This window comes from Akebia trifoliata, chromosome 11, assembly GCF_017979445.1.
Source record: "Akebia trifoliata isolate Shusen 1 chromosome 11, ASM1797944v1, whole genome shotgun sequence".
Classification (NCBI taxonomy): Eukaryota; Viridiplantae; Streptophyta; class Magnoliopsida; order Ranunculales; family Lardizabalaceae; genus Akebia; species Akebia trifoliata.
Window position 1 is genome coordinate 22,053,046 of NC_141385.1, and position 20,336 is coordinate 22,073,381.

The 20,336-nt window shown below is 38.7% G+C and overlaps 3 protein-coding genes and 1 pseudogene across 4 annotated transcripts in view; 1 reads left to right on the plus strand and 3 right to left on the minus strand.

Annotated features, from left to right (window-relative positions):
* LOC147391125 (sterol 3-beta-glucosyltransferase UGT80A2-like) overlaps positions 1-20,336 on the minus strand; it is a 62,976-nt gene that overhangs the window by 10,585 nt on the left and 32,055 nt on the right. The window contains exons 10-11 of one of the 2 annotated variants that reach the window (XM_086458320.1): positions 17,973-18,127; positions 17,229-17,323 (exon numbers count right to left, since the gene is read on the minus strand). The gene's annotated coding sequence lies outside the window, so the exon portion shown is untranslated. Of the gene's footprint in view, positions 1-16,766; positions 17,324-17,972; positions 18,128-20,336 lie in introns of those variants that run through there. The other variant, XM_086458319.1, reaches the window with a different exon arrangement.
* On the minus strand, positions 595-1,320 carry LOC147391127 (uncharacterized). The gene is made up of 2 exons (XM_086459010.1): positions 989-1,320; positions 595-880 (listed from the first exon to the last, which is right to left on the minus strand). Exons 1-2 carry the CDS (start codon positions 1,318-1,320, stop codon positions 595-597), a joined length of 618 nt encoding a protein of 205 aa, XP_086315136.1.
* On the minus strand, positions 11,231-17,353 carry LOC147391128 (uncharacterized; annotated as a pseudogene).
* Positions 11,923-12,441, plus strand: LOC147391129 (uncharacterized). The gene is made up of 2 exons (XM_086459011.1): positions 11,923-12,203; positions 12,264-12,441. The coding sequence occupies exons 1-2, from the start codon at positions 11,923-11,925 to the stop codon at positions 12,439-12,441; spliced, it is 459 nt and encodes a 152-aa protein (XP_086315137.1).

Here is a 20,336-nt window from a genome sequence, read left to right on the forward strand (position 1 = left end):
GGTAGACAAAACTAGCAAATAAGGCTTTCTTGATTTGAGATGAAATGTTGCTACCTCGGCAGTGGTCCATCATCCATTGGACTTCGTCATCCCAAGAACCAATTTGCTTCACTATGAGAACTTTGGCTAAAACAAGGTGCCAAACGTCTCTGCTTAACTGGCAGCCAAAGAAGAGATGGTTGATGTTTTCCCTGTCAGTATTGCAGAATATACATGTAGAACAATCAACTATGTTTCTGTTTCTCAGCCAATCTTTGGTTCTCAACGCATTGTTAAGGGCTAGCCAAAGAAAGAATTTGTGTCTTGGGGCAGCAATTCTACCTATGAGTAGGTTGGTCCATGCGGGTTGATAGTCATCAGCATAGCAACATTCAAAGGCACTCTTGATAGAGAATGTACCGTTGGTAGTGCTAGTCCACACTACTGAATCAGAACCTTCATTCCTTAAGCTTATTTGTTGTAGTTCGGGTAAATTAAATGCCTTCAAAGATATAGCTAGTCTTGTTTGCTGATACCGTTGGTAGTGTTGACGCCATTGCCCATTGTCTATCAAAGCTGAAACCATAGCTTCACTGTGCATAGTTGAGTCATACCTTAGCTCTTGCCGGAACCATTGGAAGAGAATACCTTGGTGGTGCCAAGGCTCATGCCACAAGGAGGTGTCGTTGCCGTTAGCAATGCCCAAGATGCTTCCCTCGGACACTCCATGGTCCAAAAGTGCTTTGTCCTCACCTTGAATTTTTGTATCCACTTGACCCAAAGGTTATCCTTGTTAGCTGCTATCACCCAAACTAATCTTAAAATGGCTGATTGGTTCCATTCCTTCATGTCTTTAAGCCCGAGCCCTCCTTCTTTTGTGGGCTTACACACTCTCTGCCAACTAACATAGTGCATTGCTGAAGTCTTGTTAGTCCCAGCCCAAAGAAATTTAGCACACATCGAGTTTTATTTCTTGGTTATTTTGGTGGGGATGATGAAGGTATTGGACCAGTAGATATGGATGCTATTGAGCACAGATCTGATCAACTCCACTCTCCCCGCAAACGATAAGAATTTTCCTTTCCAAGACTTGATTCTAGCACCCAATTTATCCAATATAGGCTCACAATCTTGGCTTCGAAGTCTCGAAGAGATGAGAGGCAGCTCCAGGTACTTGACAGGCAGGCTGCCTTCAGAACATTGAAGGTTAGCCTTGATAGAAGCTTTTAATTGCCCATGCACAGCAGCGAAAAAAGGAGTGCTCTTAGTGGAATTCATCTGCAGCCCAGAGTAATTCTTAAACTCCTCTAAGGTTTCCCTGATAGCTTTTGCTGATTTCATATTACCTTTGGCGAATATCATCAAGTCATCGGCAAACATAAGGTGGGTGATGGTAGGTGGGTTCATTACAGAGGGGGTGCGGATCAATCTTCTTGTTCCTTACCTGATTTTTTAGGAGGATAGACAACACCTCCATCATGAGAACAAATAGATAAGGGGATAAAGGGTCTCCCTGTCTTAAGCCTCTTTTCCCTTCAAAGTAACCTTTCAGGCCATCATTAATATTCACAGAGAATTTAGGAGTAGAAATGCACATAAGAATCCAGTCTACAAAAGTTTCAGGGAACCCCATTTTAGAGAGACAGTCTTGCAAGGCTCTCCAGTTTAGGCTGTCAAACGCTTTCCTTAAATCATTTTTCATTGCAAACCTGGGACACCCTTTATTTCTATGGTAGTTTCTGATGATTTCATGGCTTAGAAGGATATTGTCAGCGATTCTCCTATCATGTATGAAGGCTGATTGGCAGGGGATAATCATCTTATGGGCTACCTTCCGAATTCTGTTTGCTAAAACTTTGGCAACACACTTGTATGTAACATTGCAACAAGAAATGGGCCTGTACTGGTCGAGGCTGATAGGCATTTTGACTTTAGGAATTAAGGTGATAGTTGTTGCATTGACTTCGTTCAGAAGCTTCTTGCTTCTGAAACAACTATTAATTGCCTTAGTGAAGTCTTGACCCACCAAATGCCAGGTTTTTTTAAAGAACCCCGCTGTGAATCCGTCAGGTCCAGGGGCTTTGTTCTCATCCATTTGGAAGAGAGCATGTTTTATTTCCTCCTCAGAAATATCCATGCCTAACATTAGCACATCTTCATAGTTCAGCCTGTTCTTAACCTCAGAAAGATCAATATGAGAGAAGTCTCTTTCAGTTTCATAAGCAGTCCCAAGAAGATTTTTGAAGAAGTCTATTGCTAATTTCTCAATGTCCTCTTCATCTGTAACAGTTCTACCACAGTCAAGTTGAAGGCATTGGATACTGTTCCTAGCCCTTCTGCTCTTAACTGACTGGTGAAAGAAGGTAGTATCTGAGTCCCCTAGTTGAAGCCAATTGATTCTAGATTTTTGTCTTAGAATTGCGTCTTCACATCTAATCAGGTTGGAATATTATCCAAAAACCATTCTCTCCTTCTCAGCTAGGTGCTTGCAAAGGGGAGCTTCTTGAAGTGCAATCTGAGTTTCTTCAAGAGTCTTTTTCAGCCTGGATGTATCCGTAGATAAATTCCCAAACTTAAGCCTACTCCAAGTCTTGAGTCTACCTTTGACCTTGTTGAGCTTTTGGGTAAGTCTAAACATTGGAGTACCATAGGTTTTGACATTCCATGCTTGCTGCACCACACCAAAAAAACTAGGATCATCAGCCCAAAAATTGAAGAATTTAAAGGTTTTACCTTTGGGGATAAGAGGATCTTTTAGAGACACCACTATCGGGCAGTGGTCAAAAATGCCAGGAGCACGAAAGGCAACTTCAATATCATTGAATTCGTTAATCCACTCAGCATTCCCCATAGCTCTATCAAGTTTGGACACTATTCTACCTTCAATCTGCTTGTTGTTCCAGGTGTATTTGTTGCCAATTGCTTTCAGGTCATTCAAGCAAGCATCAAACACACAGTTTTGGAAGTCCTCAATCGCTCTCTTGGTTGTTCTAAGTCCTCCAATCTTTTCTTTGTTAGAGAGGATAACATTGAAATCCCCACAGACCAGCCAAGGGGCTATCATTTGCATAGATATCTGCCGTAGGTCGTCCCAAAGGATTCTTCTCTCAGTTGGATTATTCTTAGCATAGACCACAGAAAAGAAAATTGATCTCTCATTTTTCGGATCCACAAAAACATGCATTAGCTGGGGAGTGATCTGGATGACCCTGACTTTAACTACTTCTTCATCCCATATGCACCAAATCCTCCCACTGTCTTCCCTATCATAAGTATCACAACAGCTCCAAAAAGGTTTGATTCTTTTCAAAATTTTGTCTCTTTTCTCTTTCCTAACTCTGGTTTCCAAAATAGCCATCAGAGAAACTTTATTAAGGCTCACAAAATCCCTTACCTCCCGCTGCTTTGAGGCATCATTCAGCCCTTTGATATTCCAGGTTGTAAGAATCATTTTGAGGAAGGGATTGTTGCCTTCTCCATGGCTGCTGCACTCTCTAACCTTTCTAGGATATTTCCACCAGCTTCATTGGATTGGTCTTGCACATGGGCTACTCTTCATATCTCCTTTTCATCAACTTTCACGTTGGACATTCAACACTATTATCATCAGGGCTGGAATTAGTCTTGGACTCTTGCCTCCCAGTAGGCTCCTTTTTATTATTGTTTTTCCTTTTATTTTTCTTGGAGTTTTTGGTTGTAGGTGTCCTCTCTTCTTTCCCAACCCTTTTTAGAAGGTACTCTTCTGCTATATCCTCAATTAAGTCTTCTGTTATAGTGTTTTCATCCTCACTTTTTGAGTCTTCTAGGACAGCAAAAGATGACTTGACGAAAACACATTCCTCATTGCTTTTGTTTTCCTTATGAGTGTCGTTAAGTAAGGTCTTGTCTCGCAAAGGCTGCCCTTCTTTATCTAGATCCCTATTTGAGGGTTCTCCTTGTTCATGATGCTTTTGCTTAGGTATTTTTTCAATGACCACATCTTTCCTTTTGCCAACATCCACCCAGCCATCTTCATGAGCTTTATCTAGATCTTGTGAGGATCTTTGTCTCCAGTCCTTCTTGATTGTTTTCTGGGCTAGGTTGCTCTTTGGGCATCCAGCATGCTTATGTCCAAAAACCTTGCAGCTTGGGCATCAAGGAGGGATCCAATCCCATTCAACTAGAACTTCAGCTATTCTTCCCATTTCCATTCGGAGATAGAGAGTTTTAGGGATGTCTGTGTCAGCTTTGATTTCGATACAAACTCTCGCAAATGAGAGTCTCTTTAACTCTTGCATGGCATTGTCCATGAATAATGGCTTGCCTATGCCACTAGCTACACTACTCAGACATTTGGGAGTCCAAAATTGCTTAGGGAGGTTGTAAAACTTGAACCAGATGGGCACCACTTCAAACTCATTCTTGTTTACTTCAATAAACTTATCCCAGGGCCTGATGATGAGGAGTTTTCCTGCCACATACCAAGGGCCCTTATCCAACACCGTGTCTCTGTCCTCTAAGTTGTTAAACTTGAAGAAAAATAGCTTGTTATCATCTGAAAGAACTTCTACATTGGCTTTGAGTGTCCATTGTTTTTCCACTGAAGCTTTGACTAGTTTATAAGGAAGCTTTTGATTTAGAAAATGCCCAACCAAGCAGTCTTTCCATAAAGCTTCACCCTCTTCCAGATCTTGGGCTTGGAAATTAATGAATATTTTCCCATCTTGTTTTTCTGGCTCAAGGTAGCTCATATTCTCCTCTGCCTTCCCAGCTGCATGTTTCCCACTAACTATTGTAGCCCAAGTTTTAGCTTCCTTAACGTTCTTGCTGCCAACCTCATGATCTCCCTTTGTCATCTCTCTGTTAGGCATTTTATCAAACATCTTTGCTGATGTATGTGACCCAGTCTCTACATTCTGGCCTGCAGCCATGTGGCTCTTCTTTCCAGAGATGGTAACATTACCCCCACTTTGGGCTTCTATGTTAGGTTTGTTCAGATTCATATGCTCTTGCTCATGACTTTGGTCTAAACTCTTTCCCACTTCTGGAAATCTTTGGACCTCGCTATAGTTGGCGCCATTAAAACCATTAGCTCGGTCTTGCTCATTGCTTCCGTTCTCCTTGTTTAATAACTCCTAAAGGAGATCATATCATTTGGTATCAGAGCATAAAGGTTGCTGGAAAACAGACCATCATTGAGGTAACTCTTCGAAGATTTGGGTAGTGCGACATTCGAGTTGGAGATCAAACGGGGTAGTTCCCCAACAAAATTCAGACCAATTCAAAGCCAACGGTGTCTGGAAACCAGATCGGTCACAACATTTCATGCTGAAATTTTAGATAAAACGAGGACATGAGTACTATCTTTCTTGGTTGATTCACTTTTTTTTTAGCTTCAACTAAATTCTTGTTAAAATTCAGATTTCTGAGAAATGTTGAACTCTTGTTTCTATTAAGAACCATACAAGTGGTTGGAACTTTCAGCTTTGAGCAGTCGAAGGGAAGAGAGAGATCATCATCGATAAATTTAAAAAAAAAAAGTGGGGGTAGCATAGCTTTGAAAACATGAGTAAGGAAGGAGGAGACCCACAAAAGGTTGACATGAGATTATTCATTAAGGCCGTTCATGATCGATTCAAATTGCTAAATTCAAGGTTGGACAATATGGAATCCTCTTATGAATCTAAACTATATCGAAGACATGAGTTAGATGAAGAAGAAGACGCCAATTCTGAAGTGGAGAGAATAAGTTATAAATGAGACAAGAAGGTTGATTTCAAAGAAAATAAAAATATGGACAGTATAAAGATGACGATTCTGACTTTTCAAGGAAAGACCGATCCTGAATTATAGTTAGAGTGGGAAAGAAAAGTTGAACTCGTATTTGATTGTCATAATTATTCCAAGGATAAGAAAGTAAAGCTAGCCACCGTGGAATTTACAAATTATGCAAGTATATGGTGGGATCAATTGGAATCAATAGGCGCAGGAATAGTGAGAGGCCTATAGGGTCATGGGAAGAGATGAAGTTGGTGATGCGCAAGAGATTCATACTTAGCCATTACTATCGAGATTTGTATATAAAATTACAAGGGCTGGTTCAAGGTTCTATGAGTGTAGAGGATTATTATAAGGAGATGGAAATCACCATGATTAAAGCAAACATAGAAGAAGATAGAAAAGCAACCTTGGCTAGATTCATAGCCGAATTGAACAAAGAGATTGCTGATATGGTTGAGTTGCAACATTACGTAGAGATGGAAAAGTTGTTGTACAAGGCCATTAAAGTGGAAAAGTAAATCAAGTCTAAAGGATTCAGATCTGATTCATCCTCTAGTAATCCGTGGAGATCAAATTGGAAAGACAACAAAACTACTTTCAAACCAAAAGAAGAAGCAAGGTCGAAGAATTTGGTTTCTGTTCCTAAAGATAAACTTGAAAAATAGTCTTTTACCAAGTCACGTGAAATTAAATGTTTTCGGTGCCAAGGATTTGGATATATTGCTTCTGAATGCCCAAACAATGGTTGTACGGGTAGATGGAGAAACTGAGAGTGCTAGCTCAAGTGACAACGAGATGCCACCATTAGAAAATTGTTCTGATGATGAAGTAGAATAACTAGTGCATAGTGATTTACTTGTTACAAGGAGAGCTTTGAGTATACTGCCTAAGGATGAAGAAGATGAGAAGCAACGTGAGCATATATTTCACACAAGGTGCCACATGAAGGATAAAGTATGTTCGTTGATCATTGATAGTGGGAGTTGTACTAATGTTTCTAGTACCTTGTTGGTAGAGAAGTTGAATTTGAAGTGGAAAAAACATCTTAAACCATACAAGTTACAATGGCTGAATGACTGTGGAGAAGTGAAAGTAAACAAACAAGTTCATATGGCCTTTTCAATTGGAAATTGTGATGTGGTACCGATGCATGCTGGTCATATATTACTTGGTTGACTGTGGCAGTTTGATAGAAGAGTTTCGCATGATGGGTACAAAAATTGATATTCTTTTGTAATGAACAACCGAAAGGTTGTATTGGCTCCTCTCAAACCTTTGCGAGCCTATGAGGACCAGGTTAGGATAGCAAGAGAGTGCAAATTGAAAGCAAATCAAAGGTGTGAGAATAAAGGAGAGAAAAGTGAGCAACGTGGAGAGGAAAATAATATAATGAATGTACTTGCTGAAAAACATGAGGTTAAGAACGTAATGATGACAAGACAACACGTACTAGTACTTTTGTACAAGAATAGTATATTTGTTGTTGATGATAAGTTTAGCAAAATGGCCCATTTTATTTCATGTTCTAAAACCAACGATGCAACACATATTGCTGATTTGTTCTTTAAGGAAGTAGTGCGATTGCATGGGTTGCCTAAGTTAATTGTTAGTGATAGAGATGTTAAATTCCTAAGTTATTTGTTACGTACTTTATGAAATAAATTAGGAACTAAACTTCTATTTTTAACTATTGCGCATCCTCAAACGGATGATCAAATTGAAATAGTTAATAGGGCACTCACTACCTTGTTGCGTGTTATCATTCAAAAAAACTTATAACAATGGGAGAAGTGTTTACCACATATTGAGTTTGCATATAATAGGACTGTTCATTCTACTACTTCATTTTCTCCTTTATAAATTGTTTATGGTTTTAATTTTTTAACACCTGTGGATATTTTACCTTTGCCTACTAATAAGCATGCTAATCTTGATGGTAAGAAAAAGGCAAATTTTATGAAAGATTTACATGCCAGAGTTCGGGCCAACATCGATAGGAAGAATGAACAATATGCTAAGCAAGCTAATAAGGGATGTTTGAAAGTTGTCTTTCAACCTGAAGATTGGGTTTGGGTGCAATTGCGTAAGGAGAGGTTCCCTACACAAAGGAAATGACATGATTCCTCTTGGAAACTCCTCTTGATGATCTCTTCTAAGAATCTTTTAATTCGAAGGAAACACAAGTTGTGTAGAAACAAAAGATGATGTTGATCGGATTAGAATCTTAAGGAAGCTATGTCCTTAAAATCCCAATCTTGAGACGCCACAAAGAATGATCACTCCTTTGATAAGTCAAAGATTCATGTCCTCCTTCAAGAACTCATAAAGAACTCATAAAGATCTCATAAAGAACTCAAACTAGAACACATGAAACAAAACAAAGTTCTTGAAAAAACTTCAATTCTCATAAAATGTAAATTGTCAATTGTGTCTCAATTACAAGATGAGGTGCCCTTTTATAGACAAATTAGATCAAGATTGATTCTAATTAGTCCTTGGAAAAATAATAAAAGTCTAATTAGTCCTTAGAAAATAAAGAATTCAAAACTAAGGATAATTAGAACATAAAAATTCCCAATTAACCCTTGCATCCAAATTGATCTCTTGCATAAAAAGATAGTTGACCATCCTTGATGAAACTTTGATATCTCCGAAGTTAGCCTTAGAATCTTCTAGAATGGCCTCTTTGTATTGTACTTCCATAATCAAGCCTTGCAATGCCTCTTTCATCCTCTTTGTCCTTGTCCTAGTCATCGGACTGCCAATTCCTTGCAATGGTTCTTGAGAAGACTTGGAAACATCAACTTGAGTTATTGGGTTAGCAATTCGATCTCCATTAGGAAGTCAAAATTACAACCCAGAGGAGATGGACCATTTCAAGTCTTTGAGCGAATCAATGATAACGCCTACAAATTAGATTGCCAAGTGACTAAGATAATGTTAGTGCAACTTTTAATATTGCTGATTTATCTTTGTTTGATGTAGGTGATTCGAGGATGAATCTTTTTGAAGAGGGGGAGAATAATGGAGATCGAGTTGATGTTCCCAAGTCTTCTCAAGAACCATTGCAAGGAATTGGCTAGCGCAAGGATAAAGAGGATGAAAGAGGCATTACAAGGCTTGATCGTGGATATACAATACAAAGAGGTTGTTCTAGAAGATTCTAAAACTAAATTTGAAGATATCAAAGCTTCACCAAGGATGGTCAACTATCTTTTTATGCAAGGGATCGATTTGGAAGATTAAATTAGATGCAAGGATTAATTGGAAATTTTATGTTCTAATTGTCCTTTGTTATAGTCTTTTAATTTCTAAGTTCTAATTAGGCCCAATCCTCATCTAATTTGCCTATAAAAACAGTCTACATGTTGTATTTGAGACACAATTCTAATTCTAAGATTTTGAAGTTTATTCAAGAAGCTTATGCTTGTCTTCATGTGTTCTGCTTTATGAGTTCTTTAAGAGTTCTTTATGAGTTTTTATGAGTTCTTGTTTGAGTGCATGAATCTTCAACTTATTAAAGAAGTGATTAATCTTTGTGGTATCTCAAGATTGGGATTGTTAAGGACATAGTTTCCTTAAGGTTCAAGTCCGATCAACATCAATTTGTTCCTAAGCAATTTAGACCGTTTCGAAGCCATCAAATTCAAGAGTTTCTAAAGGAGACAATCTAGAGGAATCCATATCCATGGAGATCATCTAAAGAGGATCATATCAACCATGCAACTGATACAAAGTATGACTATAAACTGCTAAATTACCCTCACATGACTGAAACTCGTCCCCTTCTAGCCCCTGCAGAGGGGGGTTAGCCCCCACTCTCCTGCATGGGACCTCTCTTCCCAAGAATGATCATCTGCTCTGGGAGCCAGTAATGGAGGCCGGGTTGATGTTCCCAAGTCTTCTCAAGAACCATTGCAAGGAATTGACTAGGACAAGGACAAAGAAGATGAAAGAGGCATTACAAGCATTACAAGATTTGATTGTGGAAGTATAATACAAGGAGGCCGTTCTAGAAGATTCTAAAACCAACTTTGGAGATGTCAAAGCTTCACCAAGGATGGTGAACTATCTTTTTGTATAAGGGAGTGATTTGTAAAAACAAATTGGATGCAAGGGTTAATTGGGAGTTTGATATTCTAGTTGTCATTAGTTTTGGTCTTTTATTTTCAAATGACTAATTAAACCTAATCTTGATCTAATTTGTCTATAAAATGGCACCTCATGTTGTATTTTGAACACAATTCTAATTTTAAGATTTTAAAGTTTATTCAAGAAGCTTATGTTTGTCTTCATGTGTTCTTCTTTATGAGTTCTTGATCGAGTGCATGAATCTTCAACTTATCAAAGGAGTGATCAATCTTTGTGGGATCTCAAGATTGAGATTTTAAGGACATAGTTTCCTTAAGGTTCTAATCCGATCAACAACAATTCATTCCTAAGCAATTTAAATCATTTCGAAGCCATCAAATTCAAGGGTTTCTAGAAGAGATCATCTAGAGGAATCCATATCCATGGAGATCATCTAAAGGGAATCATATCATTCAAGAGGGTTCATATCATTTGGTATCAAAGCAACAAAGATTGCTAAAAAATTAGATCATCATTGAGGAAACTCTTTGAAGATTTGGATAGAGTGACATTCGAATTGGAGATCAAACGGGGTAGAACTTGCTTCCCAACATTAAAATTCATATCAATTCAAAGCCAACGGAGGCTGGAAAACCAGGTTTTTATTATTTTAAAAAAAAAACCATTCATTGAATATCGATGCTGAATTTTTCTAATGGACTAGCCAATTTGTGTTACTTGACAGCAACTGCTTGGCCATCTGGTAAGACTCCCTTGTGAACAGATCCAAACCCACCTTCGGCCAAGAAATTTGCTTGCGAAAATCCACCGGTAGCGAGTTCCAGCTCAGCACAACTGAACCACCTTGGAGGTTTTCCAAAAACAGGTGCCTTGCATTGACATATTGAACATAGTGGAAGTGGACCAGAAGGGGCATTTCTGGACAGTGAAATAGCTTCTCTAACATGTTGGAAATAATTTAGTTTGTTACTATTTTAGTCTTATATTTAATCCTTATTTATAAGGGCTTTTCTGTAATTTAACCTTTTTAGTTAATATAAATTTCTGCCAAGTTCTCACAATGAGATTTGACACAATTATTCTCAAACTCTTCTTGGTATCAGAGACAAGGAATTTTTCCTCCTTCCTCTCTTTATTTTCTTTACTCACTAAACCTTAACCTAGAGTCTATCTCTTTCGATTTTCTCCCCTTCAGGGGTATTTCAAATTTTTATCTTTCTTTCTTTTTATCACATGCTGTAATAATACGCTGTGCTTATACCGCTAGGGTTTGTATCTTCGTAACATCCAATTTATTTTGTGTGTGCGATAGCAACTGAGCCACAATAGTAGTTGTGTTTGGTGCTACAACCACTGTTATTGGAACCAGACGATAGCCCTAAGAGTTTTAAATTCTCCCAACGTCAGCAGTTTTTAATCTCGTTGTGACCCTGCGACTAACGTAGAGCCTGCGATAGGTCCCTGCAACCTTACTACCGTTAGGCGACAGTAATTTTTTACTTCGGTTTGGTCATACGATCTCCCTGTAGTCAAGCAACAGTTGATTTTTGACTTTGGTCTGGTTATACGAACTCACTACTATCTGTTTGAACCCAACGACAGCAGGTTTGGTCTCGTTGTGACCCTGTGACTAACTTAGAGCCTGCAACAGGTCCCTGCGACCTCACTACAGTCAGGCGACAGTAGTTTTTGGATTTGGTTTCGTTCCACGAATTCACTACAACCAGGCGATAGCCTTTTTAGCATCGTTTTTTGGTCCTACGACTTCACAGCAACTAGGCGACAGTGTGTTTGGCTTTGGTTTGGCCCTACAACAGTTTTTTTTGGTTTTTGGTTTCAATTTTTGCCTAGCGACAGATCTGGTGGACCCTGCGACAGTGTTTCTCTATTTTTTTGGTTCTGTTTTTTGATCCAGCAACAGGTTTGGTTGACCTTGTGGAGGAGTACAACACTAGTAGAATTTTACTTTGGCGACTTGCGATTATAGCAACAAGCTATTGACAGTTGTTGATAGAGTTCGACAGTAGTTTGGATATTGTTCTACTATTTGGACTGTTATTCCTCCTTCAGATCTCCCTTCAAATCAAATCAATGTCGTCGGCACAAGGAATTCCAACTTCCACTACAATCCTTAGGTCTAACTCCTCAGCCCAACGTATTACCACTGCTCTTCTCGATGGTCGGAACTTTCAATCTTGGTCCCGATCTGTGCGTCTCTTTCTAGGGAGTAGAAGGAAATCTGGATGGCTCTCTGGGACTGTTACTAAACTACCTCTAACTGATCCTAAATTTGAATCATGTGAGATCGACAACTGCACTATCCTTGGATGGCTATTTAACTCCATGGAGCAGCGCATTTATACCATGTTCATGTATCATGAGACAGTTCCATCTTTATAGTCGGCACTTACCCGGACATATGCACATTCCAGGAATGACTCAAGGATTTATAAACTTTATCAAGACATTGCCCAAGCTACCCAAGGGACTCAGAGTGTTGCCGATTACTTCGGATACCTTCAGTCACGTTGGGAAGAACTTTCTCACTATGAGTCTATAGCTGAATTATCTTCAGAGACGACCAATTATGTTGTCAAGAGGATTGCTTGACATCAAACTTATCAGTTTCTTATGGGTTTACATCCAGAATTTGAGGTACTTCAAACACAGATCCTCAACACCACTCCTTTACCTTCTTTATTTGAGATATTTACGACTATTGACAGTGATGAGCACCGTCAAACTCAGGTCCCTGGCATTCTTTCTGCTCCAGTTACAGATCAGATGGCTTTAGCTACCAATTCGAGTTTCTCCGACCATCGTGCCCCTGGATTAGGGAATCGTGGTCGTGGTAGTCGTGGTCATGGTTAAGGGAATGGCCTTACTTGTAGTCATTATGGGAAGACGGGTCATGAGAAGGGTCACTGCTTTCAACTCTATCCTCATCTGATACCACGATCTTCCTCCACTTCATCTTTGGGACAGACTATTCCTCATGCTGCTACAGTGGAGTCCTCATCTATTCATATCACTGATTCTCCTTCACTTGGGACGATTGACTTGCAACAGCTACAGACTCAGATTGCCAATATTGTCCGCGATCATATCCAAGTGCATATTAAAACCTCTTTGACTGCGACCTCAAGTATTACGCCTCCAGGTACATCATCTGCCTTCAATGTCACTCAGTTTAGCACTGCTCCTCTAACATGGGTTATTAATTCTGGTGCCCTGATCACATGACCGGTGAGTCTAGCCATTTTACTTCTTCTATTTTTTCCGCCACCCATAGGGAGGTTGGCCTTGCTGACGGATCTCTTACACCTATCCACAGTAAGGGTATCATCCCTTTATCTCCTAGGATCTCTTTAAATTATGTGCTGCATGTCCCTCACCTATCTCTTAATCTTTTGTCTATTAGTAGTATTACTAAATCTCATAATTACTCAGTTACTTTCTTTCTTACTCACTGCATTTTTCAGGACCTGACTTTAAAGAGGATTTTTGGTAAGGGGTATGAGAGGGACGGGCTATACTTGTTTGGATCTCAGCCTACTGCTGCTCCGACTTCCGTACTTCCATCATCTGGCAACCACATTTTTTCATCATAGACTCTAGATTTATGGCATGCTCGCTTAGGACATGCCAATTTTCAACACTTATGTTTTGTATTTCCTACTTTAAAAACTATTTGTAATAGACATAAATTTCAATGTTTTGTTTGTGAACTTTCTAAACATACTCATACTTCTTACATTTCTCGTATGCATCGATTTAATGCAATATTTGATCTAGTTCATTATGATGTGTGGAGGCCTTCCCCTGTTCCTGCCTTTAATGGTCATCGTTATTATGTTACATTTATAGATGACTACTCTCGTTGCACTTGGGTTTATTTCATGCGTTCTCGTTCTGAGGTGCTCCCAATTTTTGTTAATTTTCTTAAAATGATTTAGACTCAGTATAATATCACTGTTAAATACCTTCAGTCTGATAATGGGGATGGGGAATATATATCTGATAGTATTCGCTCTCATCTTCATTAGAATGGTATGCTTCACCAGTTAACTTGCCCTTATACTCCTGAACAGAACGGGGTGGCGGAACGTAAGAACCGCCATCTCATGAACATTGTCTATTGTCTTCTTCGCGGAATGCATGTTCCAAAAGTTTTTTGGAATATAGCAGTCCTTACTATGGCTTTTCTCCTTAATCACATTCCAAGTCGCGCTTTAAAGGGGCAGGTGCCCCTTCATGTCCTTCAACCTGATAGCATTCTCTTCCCTATTACACCTCGTGTCTTTGGGTGCACGTGTTTCAATCAGGATAAGACCCCCAATCGTACGAAATTGGATGACAAAGGCATTCGATGCATTTCTCTGGGTTATTCCTCTATGTCCAAGGGGTATCAGTGTTATGATCCAGTTTCTCGTCGTATCATCCATACTCTTGATGTTACCTTCTTTGAAAATGTTTCATACTTTCATACTATATCTCCTTTGCAGGATTCTACTACTTTGCAGGATGCGTCTCTTATCGTGCTACCTTCTCCAGTTTTTCCTCTGTCTTCACCACCACTTCAGGTCTACACTCGTCGCACTCACCCCCTACACCCTTGCCAACCTCCTCTTTGGATTCAGGTATACCCTCTTCTACTTCCACACCTATACCTGCTCTTATTCCTTTTATTTCTGACTCTTACTTACCTATTGCCCTTCGTAAAGGTAAGCGGGGGTGTGTTACTAATCATCCTATTGCCCAGTTTGTTTCCTATCAAGGTCCTTCTTCCTCTTATCAGGCCTACCTTGCAGCTATTGATTCTATTCGAATCCCTCGGTCTGTATCAAAGGCTTTGGGTGACCCTCAGTGGACAAAAGTTATAACTGTTGAAATGGATGCTTTACAAACCAATAATACTTGGGAACTTGTGCCTCTTCCGTCTAAGGAATAGACCGTTGGTTGTAAATGGGTCTTCACTGTGAAATATCTTGCAGACGGTATTGTTGATCGTTATAAGGCACGCCTAGTTGCTAAGGGATTTACACAGACTCCCGGAAAAGACTTTGATGCTACGTTTGCTCCAGTCGCTAAACTTTCTATTGTTCGTCTTCTTATCTCCTTAGCTACGTGTAACTCTTGGCCATTTCACCAACTTGATGTGAAGAATGTTTTTTTGAATGGTGATTTGACTGAAGTTATTTATATGGACCCTCCTCCAGGGTTTCGTCTTCAGGGGGGATTATTTTGGGAAGGTATGCCACCTTCGTAAGTCTTTGTAAGGCTTGAAGTAGTCCCCGCGAGCCTGGTTTCATCGATTTTCTGAGGTTATTCTTTCTATGGAGTTTTCGAGATGTCACTCAGACCATACTTGTTTTGTTCGTCAAGGAGTGGATGGTTGTTGTACCATTGTTTTAGTCTATGTGGATGACATCATTGTGACTGGTGATGATGCACAGTGGATTGACAAAGTTAAAACACTATTAGGTCACGTCTTTGAGGTTAAGGACTTAGGTCCACTCAAGTACTTCTTGGGGATAGAAGTGGCCCGTTCTCATTGTGGTATATCACTATCTCAGCGTAAATACACATTGGATCTTCTTCGGGATACTGGGATGTTTGGTTGTTGTCCTACTTCTTTTCCTATGGATCAGAATCATCGTTTCAAGCTGATTCTAGTGATACTTTATCAAACCCATCTTCTTATCAGAGACTTGTAGGTCGTTTGATTTATCTGACTAACACTAGACCGGACTTGTCTTTTGCGGTCAGTGTGGTCAGTTAATTCATGCATACTTCGCGTACTTCTCATCTTGATACAGTTTATCGCATTCTTCGCTACTTGAAGTCACATCCTGGTATTGGATTTTTCTACTCTTCCACTACTCAGCCGTATTTGTCTTGTTTTACAGATGCTGATTATGCAGGATCTCTTACAGATAAAAGGTTTACTTCTGATTTTTGTACCTTTTTTTATAATAATCTTATCTCATGGAAAAGTAAGAAACAGAATGTGGTATCTCACTCATCTCCTGAAGCTGAGTATCGTGCCATGGCCCTTGGTACATGTGAACTAATTTGACTTCGATCTTTATTGACAGAGTTGAGTTTTCCTGTTTTTAGTTCTTTTACTCTGTTCTGTGATAACAAGTCTGCTATTATGCTTGCTTCTGATTCCATTCTTCATGAAAGAACAAAGCACATTAAGGTTGATATCCACTTTCTCAGGGAAAAGTTCGATCTGGTGACATTCAGACAATCTTCGTTCCTTCTTCAGATCAGCTTGCCGATATGCTTACGAAGTCTGTTGGTCCATCTATCACTAATTCTCATCTTATCAAGCTGAGTTTAGTTGATATATTCTCCCCAGCTTGAGGGAGAGTGTTGGAAATAATTTAGTTAGTTACTATTTCAGTCTTATATTTAATCCTTATTTGTAAGGACTTTTCTGTAATTTAACCTTTTTTAGTTAATATAAATTTCTGCCAAGTTCTCACAATGAGATTTGACACAATTATTCTCAAATTCTTCTTAACATTCCCACTAAAGTTCATATCAAGCCTATGATTCAACTTTCCAAGTCCAACTTCTCGGTCGAGTTTAGAGAATTTCTCGAGCAGGGCTTTGGCTGTGGATATCTGAGCTCTATCATTATTCCTTTTTGAGCTTTTCTCGGCATCTTTGAAGATTGGTGGCTCTAACTAAGAATTTCTGCCATCCACGACTGGAAACTTAGACTCATTGAAGGTGGACTTAGATTTTCACTATCTGTGTCAGAGCTACTATCATCCAAATTCTGGTTTTCTTTTGTGATTATCGAGTCCTCTATCTTTAGGTCTCCATTTATTTCAGAAATGAAAAACAGTAAAGTTCCAGGATTAGAGCTTGATACAGATGATGTTCCAGCTTCAGTTGCAGTAAATGGTGTCCCTAGCTCTGGGCTACTACTTGGAGTCACGATAGGCCCTCAAATCGAATTCAATGGATCACTGTCCTTTTCCGGATTTTTTTTCAAATGCTTCTTCTAACTCAGAAGGCAATGGACAGGTCAGTTTAGGATCTGACATGGGTAATCCAACCAAATTTAAACAAAGAACCTTTGGATGGGAATGTTTCATAACCACAATGTTACATTGGAGCTCTTCCATGTAGTGTGTCTCTTCGTGCTAGAGTTGTCTGTAAACAAAAGCCATTAAACTAGAAAATAATCGAAGAAACATGATCAAGGGAAAGGAGAGAACATAAATGATGACCCATGACATAAAAAATTGCAGAAAGCTTGACTACGAACAAACAAAATACTGAGCATTAAATTGTTCATATCAATAAATAAATCCACATGATCAAATTGCATGCCTTGAAGCTAAAACCAAAATTGAAGGATATATTATTATCATTACCTGTCCAACACAATCCAATTATCTTGAGCACACTTCGATTCTATAGCTACTACTCCAGATGGAGATCTAGAAACAATCTTTATCTTGACATTTATCTGGACAACAAGGATTGAAAGATAAAACATTCAGTAGTGATCAGGGAGAATAAAAAGCATTATGTCGCGGACCTAGCCCACTTGGTAACTAGCACCCGTGCGACATTCAAGTTAATCCAAGAATCCCCATGATCTAGCTCAAGTCCGACTATTCCCAAGTGCCCCCAACACTCTTAGGCACGCGCGCGTGCACAATGCACACTCTCATCCCCCCCTCCCGAGATAGCACATACAAATAGTCTCTTGAGTTGAACTCTTGAAAGCTAATTCTAGGACCCTTGGACACATACTCACACGTACCACGCCCACACAAAGGTCGTTCCGCCCTTTGTCCCAATACGAGTAATATGTTCTCATACAATGTTGCTCCAATCTGACATCCTCCCCCCCCCCCCCCCCCCCCCCCCTTATACACCCCCATGCCACACCCCCCTCCCACACCCACCCACACCTAACTCCCATACACACCCACCCTACAAGAGATAATACACACAAACAATCTCTTGAGTTGAACTTTGGGAACTAATCCTAGGACCCTTGGAGTGAGGCTGACTTGATTAGATCATAGGGATTAGCTTCAGTGCTACACATGCACAAAGTAATAAGGGCTAGGTCCGTTCGAATTGAACAAAAATAAGTAAGATACTACCTAGTTTGGATCGTAAACATCATGAAGTTGAAGCATCATTTGAGATCAGGAATCTGTAAAATCGCACTTCTGCTCTGAACTGGTTCCCAAGTAAGACTTGCAATGGCCACTAGCACAATCGCCTGTAAATAATGGGAAACCCCATAGTTTTCTACCTATACAGAAGAATAAGGCTATGTAATTAGTCATTGGCTTCACTTGCCAATTTACAAGGTTGGCATGGGAAATAAAAATAAAACCAAGAATATCAGAAAGACTAATATTCAAATGGTCAAAATCGAACAAGGTTTAGAGCATTGGTGATGATATTCAATGAAAATGGTCGTATGCCTAAATATATAATGTAATTTGTCTTAGTTCAGAATTGAGTTTTGCACTATCAATGTGAAAATTGCCCCAAAACATGAAATTGATGAAAGATTCAGAAATTTCCGCCCATGCTTCAAAGGAAATTATTATAAATCTCTTCTTTCGAGATATCTTCAAATTAGTAGGCATGGGGGTACACATCTAATCGAAATAAAAAACCCAATTCCGGTTCCCTTCTTTTCGAAATCGATTAGAGTCTGGTCTAATATGGAACTGGACCGATAAGAACTGGAACCATTAGGTTTTATCTTTTGGATAAACACAGGTACCTCGTATCGATAAGAAACTACAACACTAGTGTAAAAACAAATGGCTAACCAGTTTTAAAAATTATGTTACCAAGCATGAATTTGATAATTCATTCAATTCCTCTAAAGCTTTTTGCCATGGCTTGAGATAGAAGTGAATTGTGGAACACGTTTCATTTAGTCAAATCCAAAAGGTGAGGCAAGGATTTTTTTTATAATAACGACAACGAACACGAAAATTTTGGTGATGATGAATGATGAAGTTTCATCATCATCAAATACCTAACATAAAGATTTGGGTCACTAAATGAATCTTCTACCTCCATTCAATTAGGCCACATTTACAAGTTAATTAAGATGAGTTCTCATACATTTTCACTATTTCAAATTTTCAATCAATAATTTTATCGGTCTTCCTTTCACAAGTTTAGAACTTTCAAATGACACATTCCCCTTAATTGTGAGTAGGGACTCTAACTGATCTTTGTTGAAAATGTTCAAAGCCACACTCTACTATTAGTTGAAATGAGTTTTGATACAATATCATAATCAACATTCTTTATACCATTTTCATCATCCCAATCAACAAACAACATAGAGAGATGAACCAAGTGTTGGATTTCAATTTTAATAAATAAATTGAAGAAACAAGGAACCAAAAAACTATAATGCATCAGCATCAAGTTTACTTTTACAAAAACTATAATATTAGTAAAGTAATTTTAATTGATATAAGAAATTAGTGCAGATTGTTTATGAACTTTTTAATTATTTAGTGCTAATTGAGATCAAAAGTAACCCATCTTATGTAGTGCTTTCTACATTATTAAGTTGAAGCAAACAAGAACTTGACATTTCATATAGGTTTTTAGGCACGACTCGAGACAAAAGTGAATTGAGGAACAAGATTCATTTAGTCAATCCCAAAGTATTGAGGCAACAATTTTATAAAGATAATAACGAAGATATTGATGACCATGACGATGAGGATGAATTATGAATGATGAGTGATGAATGATGAACGATGAATGATGACAACAATGATGATGAATAACCGAACTTGCTTACTCCACTAAGTCATTATTATTATTTGACAATACTGCATTACGTAATTTAAAATATATTGCTGAATCCATGAATCATAGAAAATTAACAGCCAAACCTGTGTCAGTCATGATGGAACATATTTTAATCGCAAAACCTACGAATTCCCTTATTTAATTAGTTGCGTAATAAAGAGATGAGCACATTACATGTTTCTGTTTCCTCTCAATGACTACCACACAACTCCTATAAAACACTTGGCTTACAAAAGCCAAGGAAATGTTAACAAACAGCTTATATGCAGTGGTGTTCATATCCAATAGTTCACGTGTAAAACTACGCTTGAAAGTTCAAACTTAAACCATATAACATCATTATGCAACTCATATGGCATAAGCTATGTGGTCCTAAGGACCTTAACTGCAACTGGGAAAGAACAATTCACATATGTAGAAAACCACCCTTGAAAGTTCAAACATCAACTGGTTAACATGTGCAAAACAACTAAATAAACTTCAAACATCAACCATTTTAAATTCTAATATATTGGCCAGTCTATGATATTCCACACATTTTTATGTTCAAAAGAGTTGGACAGCATAGTTTAAAATCTCATATCAATTCGGTTTTTTGGTTTTTTCAAAAACCAAAATGATGTAAAAACATTCGATTCATATACTACCTTGAGGTTTTTTAAAAAATC

What these genes read in the sequence shown, in the direction of transcription:
- LOC147391129 (XM_086459011.1), top strand. Translation starts at nt 11,923, where the DNA reads ATGTCGTCGGCACAAGGAATTCCAACTTCCACTACAATCCTTAGGTCT. An exon ending in CGCATTTATACCATGTTCAT is followed by an intron (nt 12,204 to 12,263) that starts GTATCATGAGAC and finishes TGCACATTCCAG; the next exon opens with GAATGACTCAAGGATTTATA.
- LOC147391127 (XM_086459010.1), bottom strand. Translation starts at nt 1,320, where the DNA reads ATGAAATCAGCAAAAGCTATCAGGGAAACCTTAGAGGAGTTTAAGAAT. An exon ending in AATAGCATCCATATCTACTG is followed by an intron (nt 881 to 988) that starts GTCCAATACCTT and finishes GCACTATGTTAG; the next exon opens with TTGGCAGAGAGTGTGTAAGC.